Here is a 13,282-nt window from a genome sequence, read left to right as displayed (position 1 = left end):
TTTTCCACCTCTAAATAACCTCAACTATCTTGTATTTTTCATCAATTATCCACATTATTCGAACATGGTGACACTGTTTATTTATGTTCTTTTTTTTCTCTCTTCAACGTATTATCTCTGCAAAATTGGTAAAAACTGATCTCCTTTATCATCTTCCCTCTCCTTCTACTCTTTCTTCTTCCTCTCCTCCTCTTACTTCACGTCCCCCTCCTCTTCCTCCTCTTCTCCCTCCTCACGATTCTCTCCCAATGCAAATCTGTGCGCTTTCCTCATTGTCATCTTCATCATAACACCTTCACTGCACTGTAATTTCCTGTCCCTCTTCTTCGTTCCCTCGTCCTTCCTCCTCCTCAGTGTCACCCCGCCTCCCTCCCTCCTCCGCCCCGGGGCCGACGCAACCACTACCCGGTAATTAAATCTTTTAGTGACATGACTCTTCCTCTCCGTGGCTAAAGGCTTGAGAGGGGAAGGAAAGTAAGAGCTTGTGAAAGACGCGAGAGAGGGAACAAGGAGAGGAGACGTGCAGGAGAACACATTAACACGGAGGGAAGATTTGCTTGTGGGATGACAGGAAAGTGGATAAGAGAGGAAACTAATGGGAAGGGAGAGAAGTGAAGAGGAGAGGAGAGGAGAGGAGAGGAGAGGAGAGGAGAGGAGAGGAGAGGGGGAGAGGACGGAGAGAGGAGAGGAGAGGGGGAGAGGAACAGATGAGAGGAAAAGAAAAAAGAAGAGGGAAGTGGAGATACGAGAGGATAAGGAGGAGAGAAGAGAAGAGGAAAGAGGAGAGGATAAGGAGGAGAGAAGAGAAGAGGAAAGAGGAGAGGAGAATGAAGACCAGCAAATAGAGGAAATAATTAAATATAAAAATTGATTCGTAATTACTCCACATTATTGGAAGCCGTGCCAATGACCTGAATCCCGGCCTTTGTTTCCCCTAATAATAACAAAAATGATAATTCTAATGATAACAATAATAATAAGAAATGAAAAAGACTACTACTACTATTACAAAAAAAAAAAAAAGACCAGGTGAGGGGGCTACAGCAACCACCACCCACGCCTTTCACTTTCTCCAGCGCAGTTTCAGGTTTCCGGGGGCAGGTGAAGCGAAGGTGGGTGGGGTAGGGCGCTCCCCCTCCCTCCCATTCCCTCCCTCCTCCCTTCCCTTCCAGACACTCCTATTCGCTCCGTGTTCCCCGCCCCGTCTCGGCTCCGCGCAATCCAGTAGCCGCGAAGAAGACGGTCGAGAAAAGATGAATTGAGACCAACAGATTTTTCGCTCTTTTTTTGCTGTTGTTACTTTTGATGTTACTGTTATTGTTATTGTTATGTTGTTATTATTGCTGGTGTTACATGTCATAGACTAAAAATCTGTATTTATTGATCTATTTTTCTGACGAGGTGTGGGTGTGCGTGAATGTGTGTGTATTTGGTTTCAAGAATGTGGGTCGAGAACTGTATCTTTTTTAATGTTTGTTTATAAATGGTAAATCTCTTGCTCTTTATGCATGTTTAGTCCATGAAACAAAGCGTAAAAACTACAATTTCCTCTACTTCATTCATCGAGTATATTGTGAAGGAGAGTTTGTGTCGAGGAGGTCAAGAGTTGTAACATGAGTGAGTGGCAGTGTTGGTGTAATCCCATGAGAGGCCTGACAATAGCAAGGGATGGAGTATCAGAGCCTGAAATACCGGTGATCAATGTCGTTATCATAATTAACATCAGACGCCAAATATTATCAATCATGGCTCTAACGGTGTAGTGAAACTGAGCCTCTCATAATTCAATCTCATATCAAGTGAAAAAATATACAAACTTCCATGGAGGATAGGAAGAAACATGCATACTGATTTTTTTTCTTAACCTGTGTTTTTGTTGTAATTAATCCTGAGAAACAGAACCTGAGATGGATTCACAGATCAGCAGACCGAGGTAATCAAGGTTGGGTGAGTTTCTAGAGTTCCCGGAGAGAGTATAACCCACCTGCATAGTGACTCACAGAGAAGAGAACATTTGCATAGAAGAGAAACCTTTTAAGCCCAGACGTGAGAGTGGAGTGCCTTACCCGCAGCAGCACAGCGCGACGAACCTCCACTTGCCGACTCGAATCACATGGATGACCCCGAGTCGAAAGTTCTTCATCTCTCCCACCTCCCGGAGCTTCTTCGATATCGTCTTCTCCCTCCGGTTCTCGCTGGTACTTGGCGTGGTTTTCGGTCCTTCAGGTGCCGACTGGATCTGTTGCGTTCTTTCGCCGTTTTTGTTTTTCGTGGTGACTATGTGGCGAGTTTCCATCTGGTATTTACTGCCCCGAGAGTAATCAATCTTGACTTCGATGTTATACTGCCTCTCCTCGGCTCCCTCATCCTCGAACTCTCGCAGGTCCTCATACAGCGGACTGCCGTCGGATCTGGAGGGAGTGGCGTGGCTTGGGTGTCGTGTGTTTTGCCGCTCGTCCCGTCTGACCACAGTGTTGGGAGGAGCCGAGGACCTGGGCACAGTGATCCTCCTTGCGGGGGCGGACGCTTCACTGACAGGTGCATTTCCACTTGGCGCTTTTCGTGTCTTCTTAGCCTTGCACACTTGGCTGTATATGGGAATCGAGGCCTTGCTGGTTGTGCCTTCCGCGGTTGTGCTGACAGAAGGGTGATGGGGACTCCTTTCATTAGGAGGGCCGCTAACAGATGCTGGGCACACCTGGTCACCTGAGGAACGGCCGGTCTTGCTGTGATTTATGGGAGGTCTGTATGGAGGCGCAGCACCGGCCGTCGCCCCCCCTGCTTGGCCCACAACCCCTGTCATCCCAGGGTGTGGTGGCGGCGGTGGCGGCGGAGGGGCGTCCCTCTCCATTCTGTGGCGCCCATCTGGGTAGAAGGTGCCGGAGGGGTGAAGCTGTTGGCCCACCCGGGAGAAATTTAGCGACCCGCCCACTCGCCCTCGATGAACCGGAGTCACGGGCCCACCTAGGGACAGAGACGCGCTTTTGGCCACCAGGCGGCCGCTTGAGGAATGTCTGACTGGCCCGCGTCCTTGTGGTGGCGATCGAGGGTCGTGTTGCCCCCTGCTGTATGATGTCCCGCCATATGGAAGGGACATAGCAGCATTGTGGCTCCAGTTCGGAGGACCTCTTCCATTGAATACAGCTCCATGGGTAGGAACAAAGAATCTTGGAGCAGGAACACCGTTGGGTAAGGGGCCATCATTGAACACGGGGGCACCATTATACATAGGGGCACGATTGAACATGGGGGCACCATTAGGAATAGGGGCACCATTGAGCATGGCGGCACCATTGTATGTGGGAGCACCATGGTATATTGGGGCACCGTTGCGAATAGGGGAACGAGGTGCGGGACCTCTTGTGACAGGTACGGGATTTCTTTTCAGTAGGTAATTATCAACAGATGCAGGTACTTCATAGTCTGACTCACCATCGTTGGATGAGGGTTTGCCGTTGGGGCCACCGTTAGCTGGAGCAGCACCATTGGATATGTTATCAGACTTGCAGGTAGAGTTATTGTTAGTCAGAGGGCCACCGTTGGACGAGGCATTTCCGTTGTTTTGCTCACAGTCAGAAATGGGGTCCACGTTGGGTATGAAGCCTCTATTGGACATGGCGCCACTATATGATACTGAACCACTGTTAGCTGGAGTGTCACCGTTGGGAAGTGGCCCATCGTTGGCTGCAGCACCGCCGTTAGTTGGAGTGCCAGCGTTCGGTAAAGGATCATCGTTAGGCACAGTGCTATCACTATGGGTTGAGGAAACACTCGACGACTGAGTCACAGGAGAAGATTCTCCGTTGGGCACAGAACTGCTGCTTGAAGAACTGCCACTTGGACCCCGAGAACCGGTGCTGCGGAAGCTTTGCTTTCCCAATGAAGCCTCGTCACTGAGCGTCGTCACTTCGCTGCCTCTCGGGGAAGAGTCTTGGGGCGTCCTCTCCTCGCTCTCAAAGGCCGTCAGGCTCCTCACGGTGCCGCCGCTCACGTTGTACACGGCTCCCTCCGGCGAGGACCTCACGCTAGGCAAGTCGTCGCTCGCTGCCCGAGACTCTGCGGATGATGATGACGTCCTTGTTTTAAGGTTGTTTGCCTCCAAGAACTCGTCGGTGAGGTTGAACGCTCGGTTAGTGTGGCCGAGGTCTGGGTTGTTTTCGAAGAGTTCGATTGGGTACGGGGGCACCGTGGGCACGGGCAAACTGGGGGGGTCCTGCCGCCCCTCCCCACCTGCCCCTGACGCCCGTAGGATTCGCCTCATCTTGGCGAAGTTGTTCGTAGGTTTGTCGAGCGGCAGCGTCGAACATTTGAAAGCCGACAGTCGAGGCGGATTTTCGAACTTCAGCATTTTCACCATCACAAGAATGTCGAGCCTTTCTCTGCACACACGAACACATAATCCACTTGACTAGGTCCGGACCAGTGAGAGGCAACGGACGCAATCCACCCTATTTGTATCACTTTGTTTGTACTCCATTTTTCGTGTTTGACTGAAAACGCAAACAAGGGTTCGAGTTTATTTTACTTTCTTCAGATTCTGACACCGATCACACCAACGCAAGGCACACAACTGTAGGTATACGTGACTCCCCTCACAGCAGACTCCCTGTGTTAACACGCGAGATAACTGACCAATGAATGGGATATTTTTTCTGACCACAGAGAAAACAATTTTCTAAAATAATAATTTTATAAAAAGAATATGAAGCCTTATAAACCCCATGAAGAAACTCAAAGCTCCCAAACAAAGCTGAGTTAGCCAACAACACGCCAGAGATGAAACGTTTCCCTCCCCACATACCAGCCAGCCAGCGAGACCCTCAGTCAATCAGACAGTCAGGCCATCAGCCAGCCGAAGAGTCAGTCATGCTTATACGTGAATTCCAATTTACTCGACATTCACTGTGACATAAAATAACTCTTGCTAATACGTCATTAACTTAATCATTCACATGTTAGCTAAAACACTCCCCATACAGCCAACCAAATTACTCGGCGGCAAACACACCATCAGCTCAGACTTGAACACACAAGGCAGAGCAACCACCATCTGTTAATGAGCCGTCGGCCCAGCCAGTCAGTGAACCCTCCGCCCGCCCGGCCGGTACACGCTGATCACTATCTACTGTCGCCCTCAAGTCTCCAGGCCTTATCGAGGAGCATCTGCCCTTTCGACAACCGACTTTCCTGGGATCTGACACTTCACGAGGGAGGGCGCCCGAGTATGATGTTCCTTCGTGTGTGTGCGTGTGTGTGTGTGTGTGTGTGTGTGTGTGTGTGTGTGTGTGTGTGTGTGTGTGTGTGTGTGTGTGGGTGTGGGGGGGGGGTTGTGTTTGTTTGGATAGTTTTGTTTATTTTTTAATTTTACGTCTTCAGTGAACTTCCTGAGTGTATCCATTCCATAGCTTCTCACGGCAAAATCGATGTAGTCTTCGTTACGTCACATTCACTCCTTCCTCTCACATTCCTTCCCTCTTGCATCGTCTCCTCCTCTTCCCACACTCACGCTTCCCTCTCCCCCTTTCCTTCCTCTGTCATCCTCTTTCCATTCCCCCTCACGCCGCCTCCATCACTTAACATTCCTTTCCCCATTCCCGGTATACCTGTTTTCCCATCCCCATTTCCCTCAACACCACCCTTTCCTACACCCTTCTTACCACCTAACCCTTCACCCCTTCCCCTGGTCCCTTTCCTCCGCTCCTCCACCTCCTTCCTCCGTCATATTTCCCTTCTACTCACTAGCTAACTAACTAAAGAGGAGCGTACGTCCGGGGCGCGTCGCTTCACTCACTCGCAGGTTCCTACTCACCCATCCTTAAATTTTCTCACCCACCCTTAAATTTACTCACCCATCCTTAAATTTTCTCCTCCGTCATATTTCCCTTCAACTCACAAGCTAACTAACTGATGGGGGAGCATACAGCCAGGACGCGTCGCTTCACTCACTCGCTGGTTAATACTCATCCATCTTAAAATTTTCCCTCCCATCTATGCCAATCCCTATTCGAACCACACTTTATTCCACTCTTCTGCCTTTCTATTCCTCCTTGCTCCACCCTTCCCCTAGTTCCCTTCCGTCTCTCTTCCTCTTGCTCGTCCATTCTCCTGTCCCCTTCTTCGCCGTCCCCCTCCTCGCCCCCTCTTCCTCGCCACCGCCGCCCCCCCGTCCAGCGTGGTCCGAGTGGCGGGTCTGCTTAGCCACAATTGGATCAGCGTGTCGAAGCCGTAACAGCCGGGCCTCGTAAACCCACTGTCTTCTCTCTCTCTCTCTCTCTCTTCTCTCTCTCTCTCTCTCTCTCTCTCTCTCTCTCTCTCTCTCTCTCTCTCATACAGACACAATGCTTCTTCCCCTATCACAGTTTTTTTTATAGTTTTGTTTCAGTCACGTTTCTAGGTATTGCAACGTGTTCTGATCTTTTTTTCTGGTGTGTGTGTGTGTGTGTGTGTGTGTGTGTGTGTGTGTGTGTGTGTGTGTGTGTGTGTGTGTGTGTGTGTGTGTGTGTGTGTGTGTGTGTGTGTGTGTGTGTGTGTGTGTGTTCGTTCGTGCGTGCTTGGCGTTCTGTATAAACCTGTGATTATCTTAAAATGGGATAACACTTTCTATTTTCTCCTTCTTACACTTAAAAAAAAAAAATAAGACCACTAATGTGAAGTTTCCGCATGTTTTCTTTTTTAACGATGGACACCTGGAATTCACGTTTGAGGTTGATGGTTGAGAGTAAATAATTCGAAATAAGGAAAGACATACCGTACATTCCTGGCATCATATCCACCGGGCTATCGTTTCTCCATCGCTTCACTTGTCTCATTCCATCATTCCATTCCCGTCTCCCTTGCTCCCTCCCTCCCTCTCCCTTTTTCTTCCACCACTTCCTCGTCTCCCTCCGCCATCCCATCCCTCTGGCTACTTTCGCCTTCATTTCCCGCAGGTTTTCCCCATTCCACCATTCTCCCTTACCTCTGCTCCCTCCACCTTCCCTTCCTCCTTTCCTTCCTTCTCCAGCACACCATGTCCTTCCCCTCCCCTCCCCTCCCCCGCTCTCTCCCTTCCATCATCCCCGTTAGCCGGAAAACAGAAGGGGATCCATCTCCTCCCCCGGGGTTGCGTAAACATCTACCTGCGTGTTCCCTGGGGTGAGGAAAACACCCTCGGGGCCAGCACGTGGGCACACCTAATGGAGGGTAGGGAAATGAACCTGTCAGAGGGTGGAGTGTTTGATTTGCGTCTCGGAATGGACTAGTTGGGAGTTTCATGTGTCTGGTGCTACGGAAAGTTACGAAATCAATAAAATAAAACATCCACCTGATCTCAAGAGTAGCCGTTCACCTAGAAATCGAGTAATAGTTCCACATTTTTTATGGTTCGTGGGTTTGTTTCATGGCCTGCCTCTGCATTCCATTCCTGGCATGTTATTACGTCTGCTTAATGACGTACAAATCCACGCAACATTTATCAAAGCAATGAATAAACGTCTGACCGGCTCGTTTGTAAGTTTTATTTGAGTTGCTTCTATTTGTTTTACACTAGATATATGTATACTTCTTTACACGATATAACTTGTAATGGTTAGCTCGTGATTTTTACTGTGCCAGGAGTGCGTAACATGACTCTTCACCTTCACGGCGTCGGATATACTGCTTGTTTCATGAAGCAAGAAGGAGGAGAGAGGTGGAGGAGGGAGGGAGCGAGGGTACAGGGGCGGGGGGGGGGAGAGGGAGGGAGAGACAACGGGCGGTGGCAGGAAGGGTCACCAGTGTTCTGTTCGGGCGGGGCTCATGAGGGAAAGAGGGAGGGAGGGAGGGAGGGAAGAAGGGGAAGAGGGAGGGAGGTCTAAGGAGTCTTTAGGTCGCGTACAGCTCCCTCGCTTACAATTTCTTTTTTCGGCATAACGGGCTGCGTAACGGTGTGACACTCAGCGGACGGGCTCTTCGAGGGTGTTGAGTGGTCACTTTGGTGAACTGGGTCACGAAACAGGTTTGGTAATTTTGTTTCTAAGGGTCAGGTCAGCTTAATCACCTTAGTACACGGATTGCAACAAAGAATAGAATGAAACAATTCAGAAAAATGTGTGAATAACTTTCTCTGTTCTCAGGGATGATTGTTTGGTTACCACAAACTTTGTTCACATTATAATATTACAGAAAAATAAATAAATGTTTCATAACTCCGTAACATTATAGATTACTGACGGTGCTTACACGGCAGGCGAACCAGAGGGATAATGATACTTAGCATTTCATAGCGAACAACACATACATTAGTCACTCGAAGGGCCGTCACCAAAAGCTATATATGGCAGTTGAGTTTAATACACCCATGTTTTATTTTGGCTGATTTACGAAAGGTATCAAGTCGAATTGAAAACAAGTAAAAGTCAGGAGTATTGCAAAAGCCAGAGTCACACCACCACCACCACCACCCTCACCACCACCACTCTAACCCTCAACACCACCACGGCAACGCAGACGATTATTTTTTTTCTTCACCTCCGAGGGTCCGTCACTTCCTAGCCCTGCACGCCACCCTCACGCCCGCGACCCTCACCCACGCACAGTTACCCGCCCTCCCCGACGGCCCGCCGACCAGAACACTCAGTACAACGGGGAAATATACAACTCAACTTCGCAAAACCTTCAAACGCACGTACTTGCCGACTGTGGGGACAACTAAACTCAGCCGGTTCACAATCAGGGGCTTATCACAATCGTTTCTTTCCATCACGTTCGAGCTTCGTCTCTGCTTTCCGCTGTTTCCACGGTTCAAATTACTAGTGTCAGACAATACCAGCCAGTCAGCAAGAGGCTCATTCTATTGTGTGGGCGGCTCCGAGTGAGTCGCTGGGATCACACGGAGGTTAAAGCAAGACGTCTGTATCCTAACCTCTACAGTGCTGAGTTGGGCTTTGGCAGGATGGGCTGGTATGCTCTCGGAGGTTAAGAAGAAACATATACTGCATGGTGGGGTGTCAGCGTGTATGCATAAGGAGACAAGTATGAGAGACCGGGGGATGGGACATTAAAATAAGATAACTATGACGCTGTTAGAAAGTGTGGGGCTCTTTGAAAGGATACGCGTGTGAACCGACGTGAGGGCAGTGAACGGCGAAGAGGTGGGAGCGTATAGACCACCTGAGGGAGTGCTGAACGGGAGGTGTGTGTAAGGGTGATGATGAATGGTATCGAGGAGGGAGCGATGACGACAGGGATTGCTAGGAACGCCGCGTGCGGGTGTTGCTTCAGTGATACTTTATGGCGACAGGCGGCGGTGCGGTGGAGTATAAAACGGCACTTCGCGAAGGTCATGAGGGGGGACGCGTAACCCGCTAAGTGCTAACCTCGAGGTGGTGATTGACTGGTGGTGTGAGACTGGTGAACTAATAGATGAGTACTACCTTGGGGTGATGACTGACTGGTGGATAATGACAGGTAAATTATGAGTACTACCTTGGGATGATGACGGCAGGTAGGTGATGAGAGTGAACTAAGGACACCATCACTGCGTTCCAAAGATACGGGCACGCACAAAAGAAGGGAGACAGAGAGACACAGACAGGAGTAGAGACATGAACATAAGGGAATCGTAAAATAAGTGAACAAAATGAGCAAAGGTGAGGACAGGTGCAGTAGTGAGGCAGGACTAAGGACATCGATATTGCGTTTCAAGGTTACTGACACGAACAAAAGGAAGGATAGGACGAGGGACGAAGGAGAGCAGAGGCAGAAACCTAATGCAATGGTAAAAGAAGTGAGAAAGAGGAACAAAGGTGAGGACAGGTGCAGGAATGATGGTGAGAACGGGGAGAGGACGAGGGAAGGGAAAAGGACAGTAAAAGTCAGGGAGTTCGAAAGGGAGACGGTGGGTATTGAAAGGGAAAAGGGGCAGAAAAGAGACATGAATAGAGAGAGACAAGGAAATAAACGGAGATAAGGAGAGAAAAGACATCGAAAAGACCAGAAATAAGGAGGGAAAGAGAGACAGCAGGAGCAGATTGAGGTAGGGAAAGAATGGGCAGGGACAGGGGCAGGGAAGGGAAGGGGGGTTAGGGGTGCAGAAACCACTGGTATGTAGGTCAGCGTGCGAAATCTAACGACCACTATCTCCTGGTCGTTAAAAGACAAACACGACAAGGGACGGAGAGGGAGGCGACGTGTCCGTGTATATTTGCATTTGTGTGTGCGTGTGCGTGTGTGTGTGTGTGTGTGTGTGTGTGTGTGTGTGTGTGTGTGTGAGAGAGAGAGAGAGAGGGCGGAAGGATGAAATGAAGGGCGGAGCAAGGGAGCGTGGAGGGGTTGGGGGTTCCGCCTAGGCCAGGGGGTTAGGGTGGAGTGGGAGGTGGGAGGTGAGGTGGGTGGGTGCGGTGGAATGGAGTGTGGAGGGAGGTGGACTAGGATGAAATAGGGGAGACGGGGGACGTGAGTGTGGCTGATGGAGGGTGGTTGGGGTGGAGAGGGTGGATGAGGGTGGAAGGGGTGAGGGCGGGTGAAATGAGGAGTGGGTGGGGGCGTGCGGGTGGAGCGTGGGAATCTGATGTGGTTTTGAGCGTTGGGTGTGCGTATCAGCGTGTCAGGAATGTGTGTGTGTGTGTGTGTGTGTGTGTGTGTGTGTGTGTGTGTGTGTGTGTGTACGCGCGCGCCCATTGTGCCAGGTGAAACTCGACGAGCAGCTAACCAAAGGCGACGCACCAGCCTCACAAACAACAAACACAATTCACAATACAGCAAAACAAAGAGGTTCAGCGCATCCAAACAGTTCCTTTCTTCTGCATACAACACCTCCACCTTTACCATGTTCGTCGGATTCTCTAAAACACATTCTAATAATTCCCATGGCAACACTTCCGCCTGCAACGATACCTATGCAACCTCTCCTCTCACCCGTACTCCTCCCTTACCCTTCCTCAACCTCCATTCTTGTCCTTGTTATGCTTCATGGGGTCACTTCAATAGTATAAACTCATCCTTGTCTTCATCTATAAAACTCTTCTTCCCATTCCTGTCATTTAGTTTCAATATATGCACATCTTCCTTCACAACCTATTCACTTTTTCCCTTTCAACCTTGTGGTGGCGCATGACCCTCTCCCTATCTCATCAATACACCTTTGCCTATCAATACATATCTCCACACTCTCACCTTTCCCGTCACATTCCATAGCTTCTTCCTTCATAACCTACTCATCCTTTCCCTTTCATCCGTGTGGTGGCGCATGAACCTCTCCCTATCTCATAAATACACCTTTGCCTATCAATATATGCCCCACAACCTCACCTAGCCCCCAGCACTCACACACCTGCACGCCCCATCACACCTGCTTCCCGGTCCGCCGTTCAACCTGTCCTGAAGTGCACTGCTCCGCCGGTCTTGCTAAACCTGTTTGATATGATGACAAGTCTACAGGTAACCCACCCCCACCTGCACCAACTCTACAACCCTTCTTTCCCCCCGTCTTCTACCACACCAATATCTCCACTACCTCCACAGCTGCTGCCTTATAACTTTCAAACCAACCAGCTGCCACATTCACTCTCACTATCTTTTCTCTTCCCATTACCTTCCACCTCGTACTACCTTTCCAGACTTCCACGATAACATACCACCATTCAAGTCCACTTACAACCACAACCACTAGCCCCTTTCTCCCCTTCCTGCTTAGTTGCCCTTTACTATTGCTACCGTCAACACAACTTTCCCTCCTGTCATACATCGACCACCCTTGCTGACCTCTCCCGCACACCACGCATGCCTCTCTCCCATTCACTACCCCGCCGCTGGACTCGCTCTCCCACCCTCAGCTCTCGGTACCCGCCCAACAGTACGATATTAAGCCAGCTGATCACAGTGCACAATAACTCCCAGCCAACCATTACCATGATCCCCAAACTAATTGTGTCGGGTATTTTTCTATATATTTTTAGTCACTTTTTTGTTGATCCAGGACGCAGAAGTAACGATCTCTTCTCTTCTCTTGCCGCTCATGCCTCGTATATGCATTCCACTCTTCCTCCTTCGCTGCCGCGTCTTCTGCTTCTGGTACTGCGCCGTTTGTTTACACGGGCGAGCGTTACCGGGACAACTTGCCTGCCGTGGGATTTTCGGTTGGGTGTCGTGTTGTTTGCCTGACGAAGACACCCTCCATCCCTCTCTGCCGTGTGGCCGACAGACGGCTTGGACAGACATGCAGACGGAGCGGCGGACGACAAACAGACATTCAAATAAGACAAATAAAACTAAACGGCGGTATTACACCCACCCACACACCCATCCACGCACCCATCTAACCCTCCCCCCACATACACACACGCCCCCACACACACTAGCTATCACGCACTATCGCAACGGAAGACTTTTATGCGTTGGTTCTCACTGTAACAAAAAACTTCTTAATGAAAAAAACATCGACTTCCAACTTATTATTCCATGACTTCCCGCTGGTGACGCCCGGAGACACACTATTAATGCCGTGCAGACTAAACCTCAACACTTCCATACCACGTTAGAGTGTTAGCAAATAGAAAAACCGACTTCTTTGCACCACATTATTAATTCCCAGTGATTTAATAAACATTCGATGAGCAAAGCAGGGCGTGAATACATACACCAAACACCACTATGACCTCTGCATGTGATTGGGCCGTAATTTGTGGCTCTTCTTTTGTACCTCATCAATGGGAGGAAGAGGAAGCCAAAATCAGGGCAGGTAATCGAACGTGCTCCCGGGCGACGCTTAGGGCGGGTCATGTTGAATGGGCGCCGGTGACGTCACGCCTCGTTCGGAAGCAACACAAAGGCCACAAAAGCACAGGGGACGGGGGAAAGGTCGTGTAATTAATGTGCCGCCTGAATGAACGAGGAGGAATCAGGGGCTCGGAGGAAAGAAATGAAGGATGGAGGGATGACGTGGTGGAAAGACAAGGACGGGAGATAAAGGGAGGTGGAGAGAATGGGAGGGAGATGAGGAGGAGGAAGGGAAAGGAAAGGTGACGGAGGCTGTGGGTCCCTCATTTGACATCTCTATCACGAAGCTGCTCCTCTCTCTCCCTCTCCTCCTCCTCCTCCTCCTCCCGTCGCCGCCTCCACACACACCCTCGGCAAAGTGCGCCACGAGAGTCCTCACTTTACAGCATCATAGGATCACCTTAAGGATAACTACGATTCACACTCATTATGTATTTTACCCCTATTGTCTTGATTGCATTACGGAGTCTCTCGTCAACCCCCTCGAAAATCCTGGTTCCATGGCATTAGAATATACTACTCTCGGATCACCTTCAAAATATGGACA

At 49.9% G+C, this 13,282-nt stretch overlaps 1 protein-coding gene across 7 annotated transcripts in view; it reads right to left on the bottom strand.

Annotated features, from left to right (window-relative positions):
* The window catches only part of LOC127003793 (uncharacterized), a 136,081-nt gene that overhangs the window by 59,490 nt on the left and 63,309 nt on the right, over positions 1–13,282 (bottom strand). For 5 of the 7 annotated variants that reach the window (XR_007757402.1, XM_050870841.1, XM_050870843.1 and 2 more), the window contains exon 2: positions 2,067–4,490. The exons of the other annotated variants lie outside the window; for them this stretch is intronic. Coding sequence is in view for 4 of the 5 variants with exons in the window: in XM_050870841.1 (XP_050726798.1) it covers positions 2,067–4,357 (2,291 nt within the window). In the remaining variant the exon portion in view is untranslated. The remainder of the gene's footprint in view (positions 1–2,066; positions 4,491–13,282) is intronic. 7 annotated transcript variants of the gene reach the window in all.

This window comes from Eriocheir sinensis, chromosome 26 (genome assembly GCF_024679095.1).
Source record: "Eriocheir sinensis breed Jianghai 21 chromosome 26, ASM2467909v1, whole genome shotgun sequence".
Lineage (NCBI taxonomy): Eukaryota > Metazoa > Arthropoda > Malacostraca > Decapoda > Varunidae > Eriocheir > Eriocheir sinensis.
The sequence above is the reverse complement of the archived record's forward strand: the minus strand, read 5'-3'. Positions and strand labels throughout refer to the sequence as shown.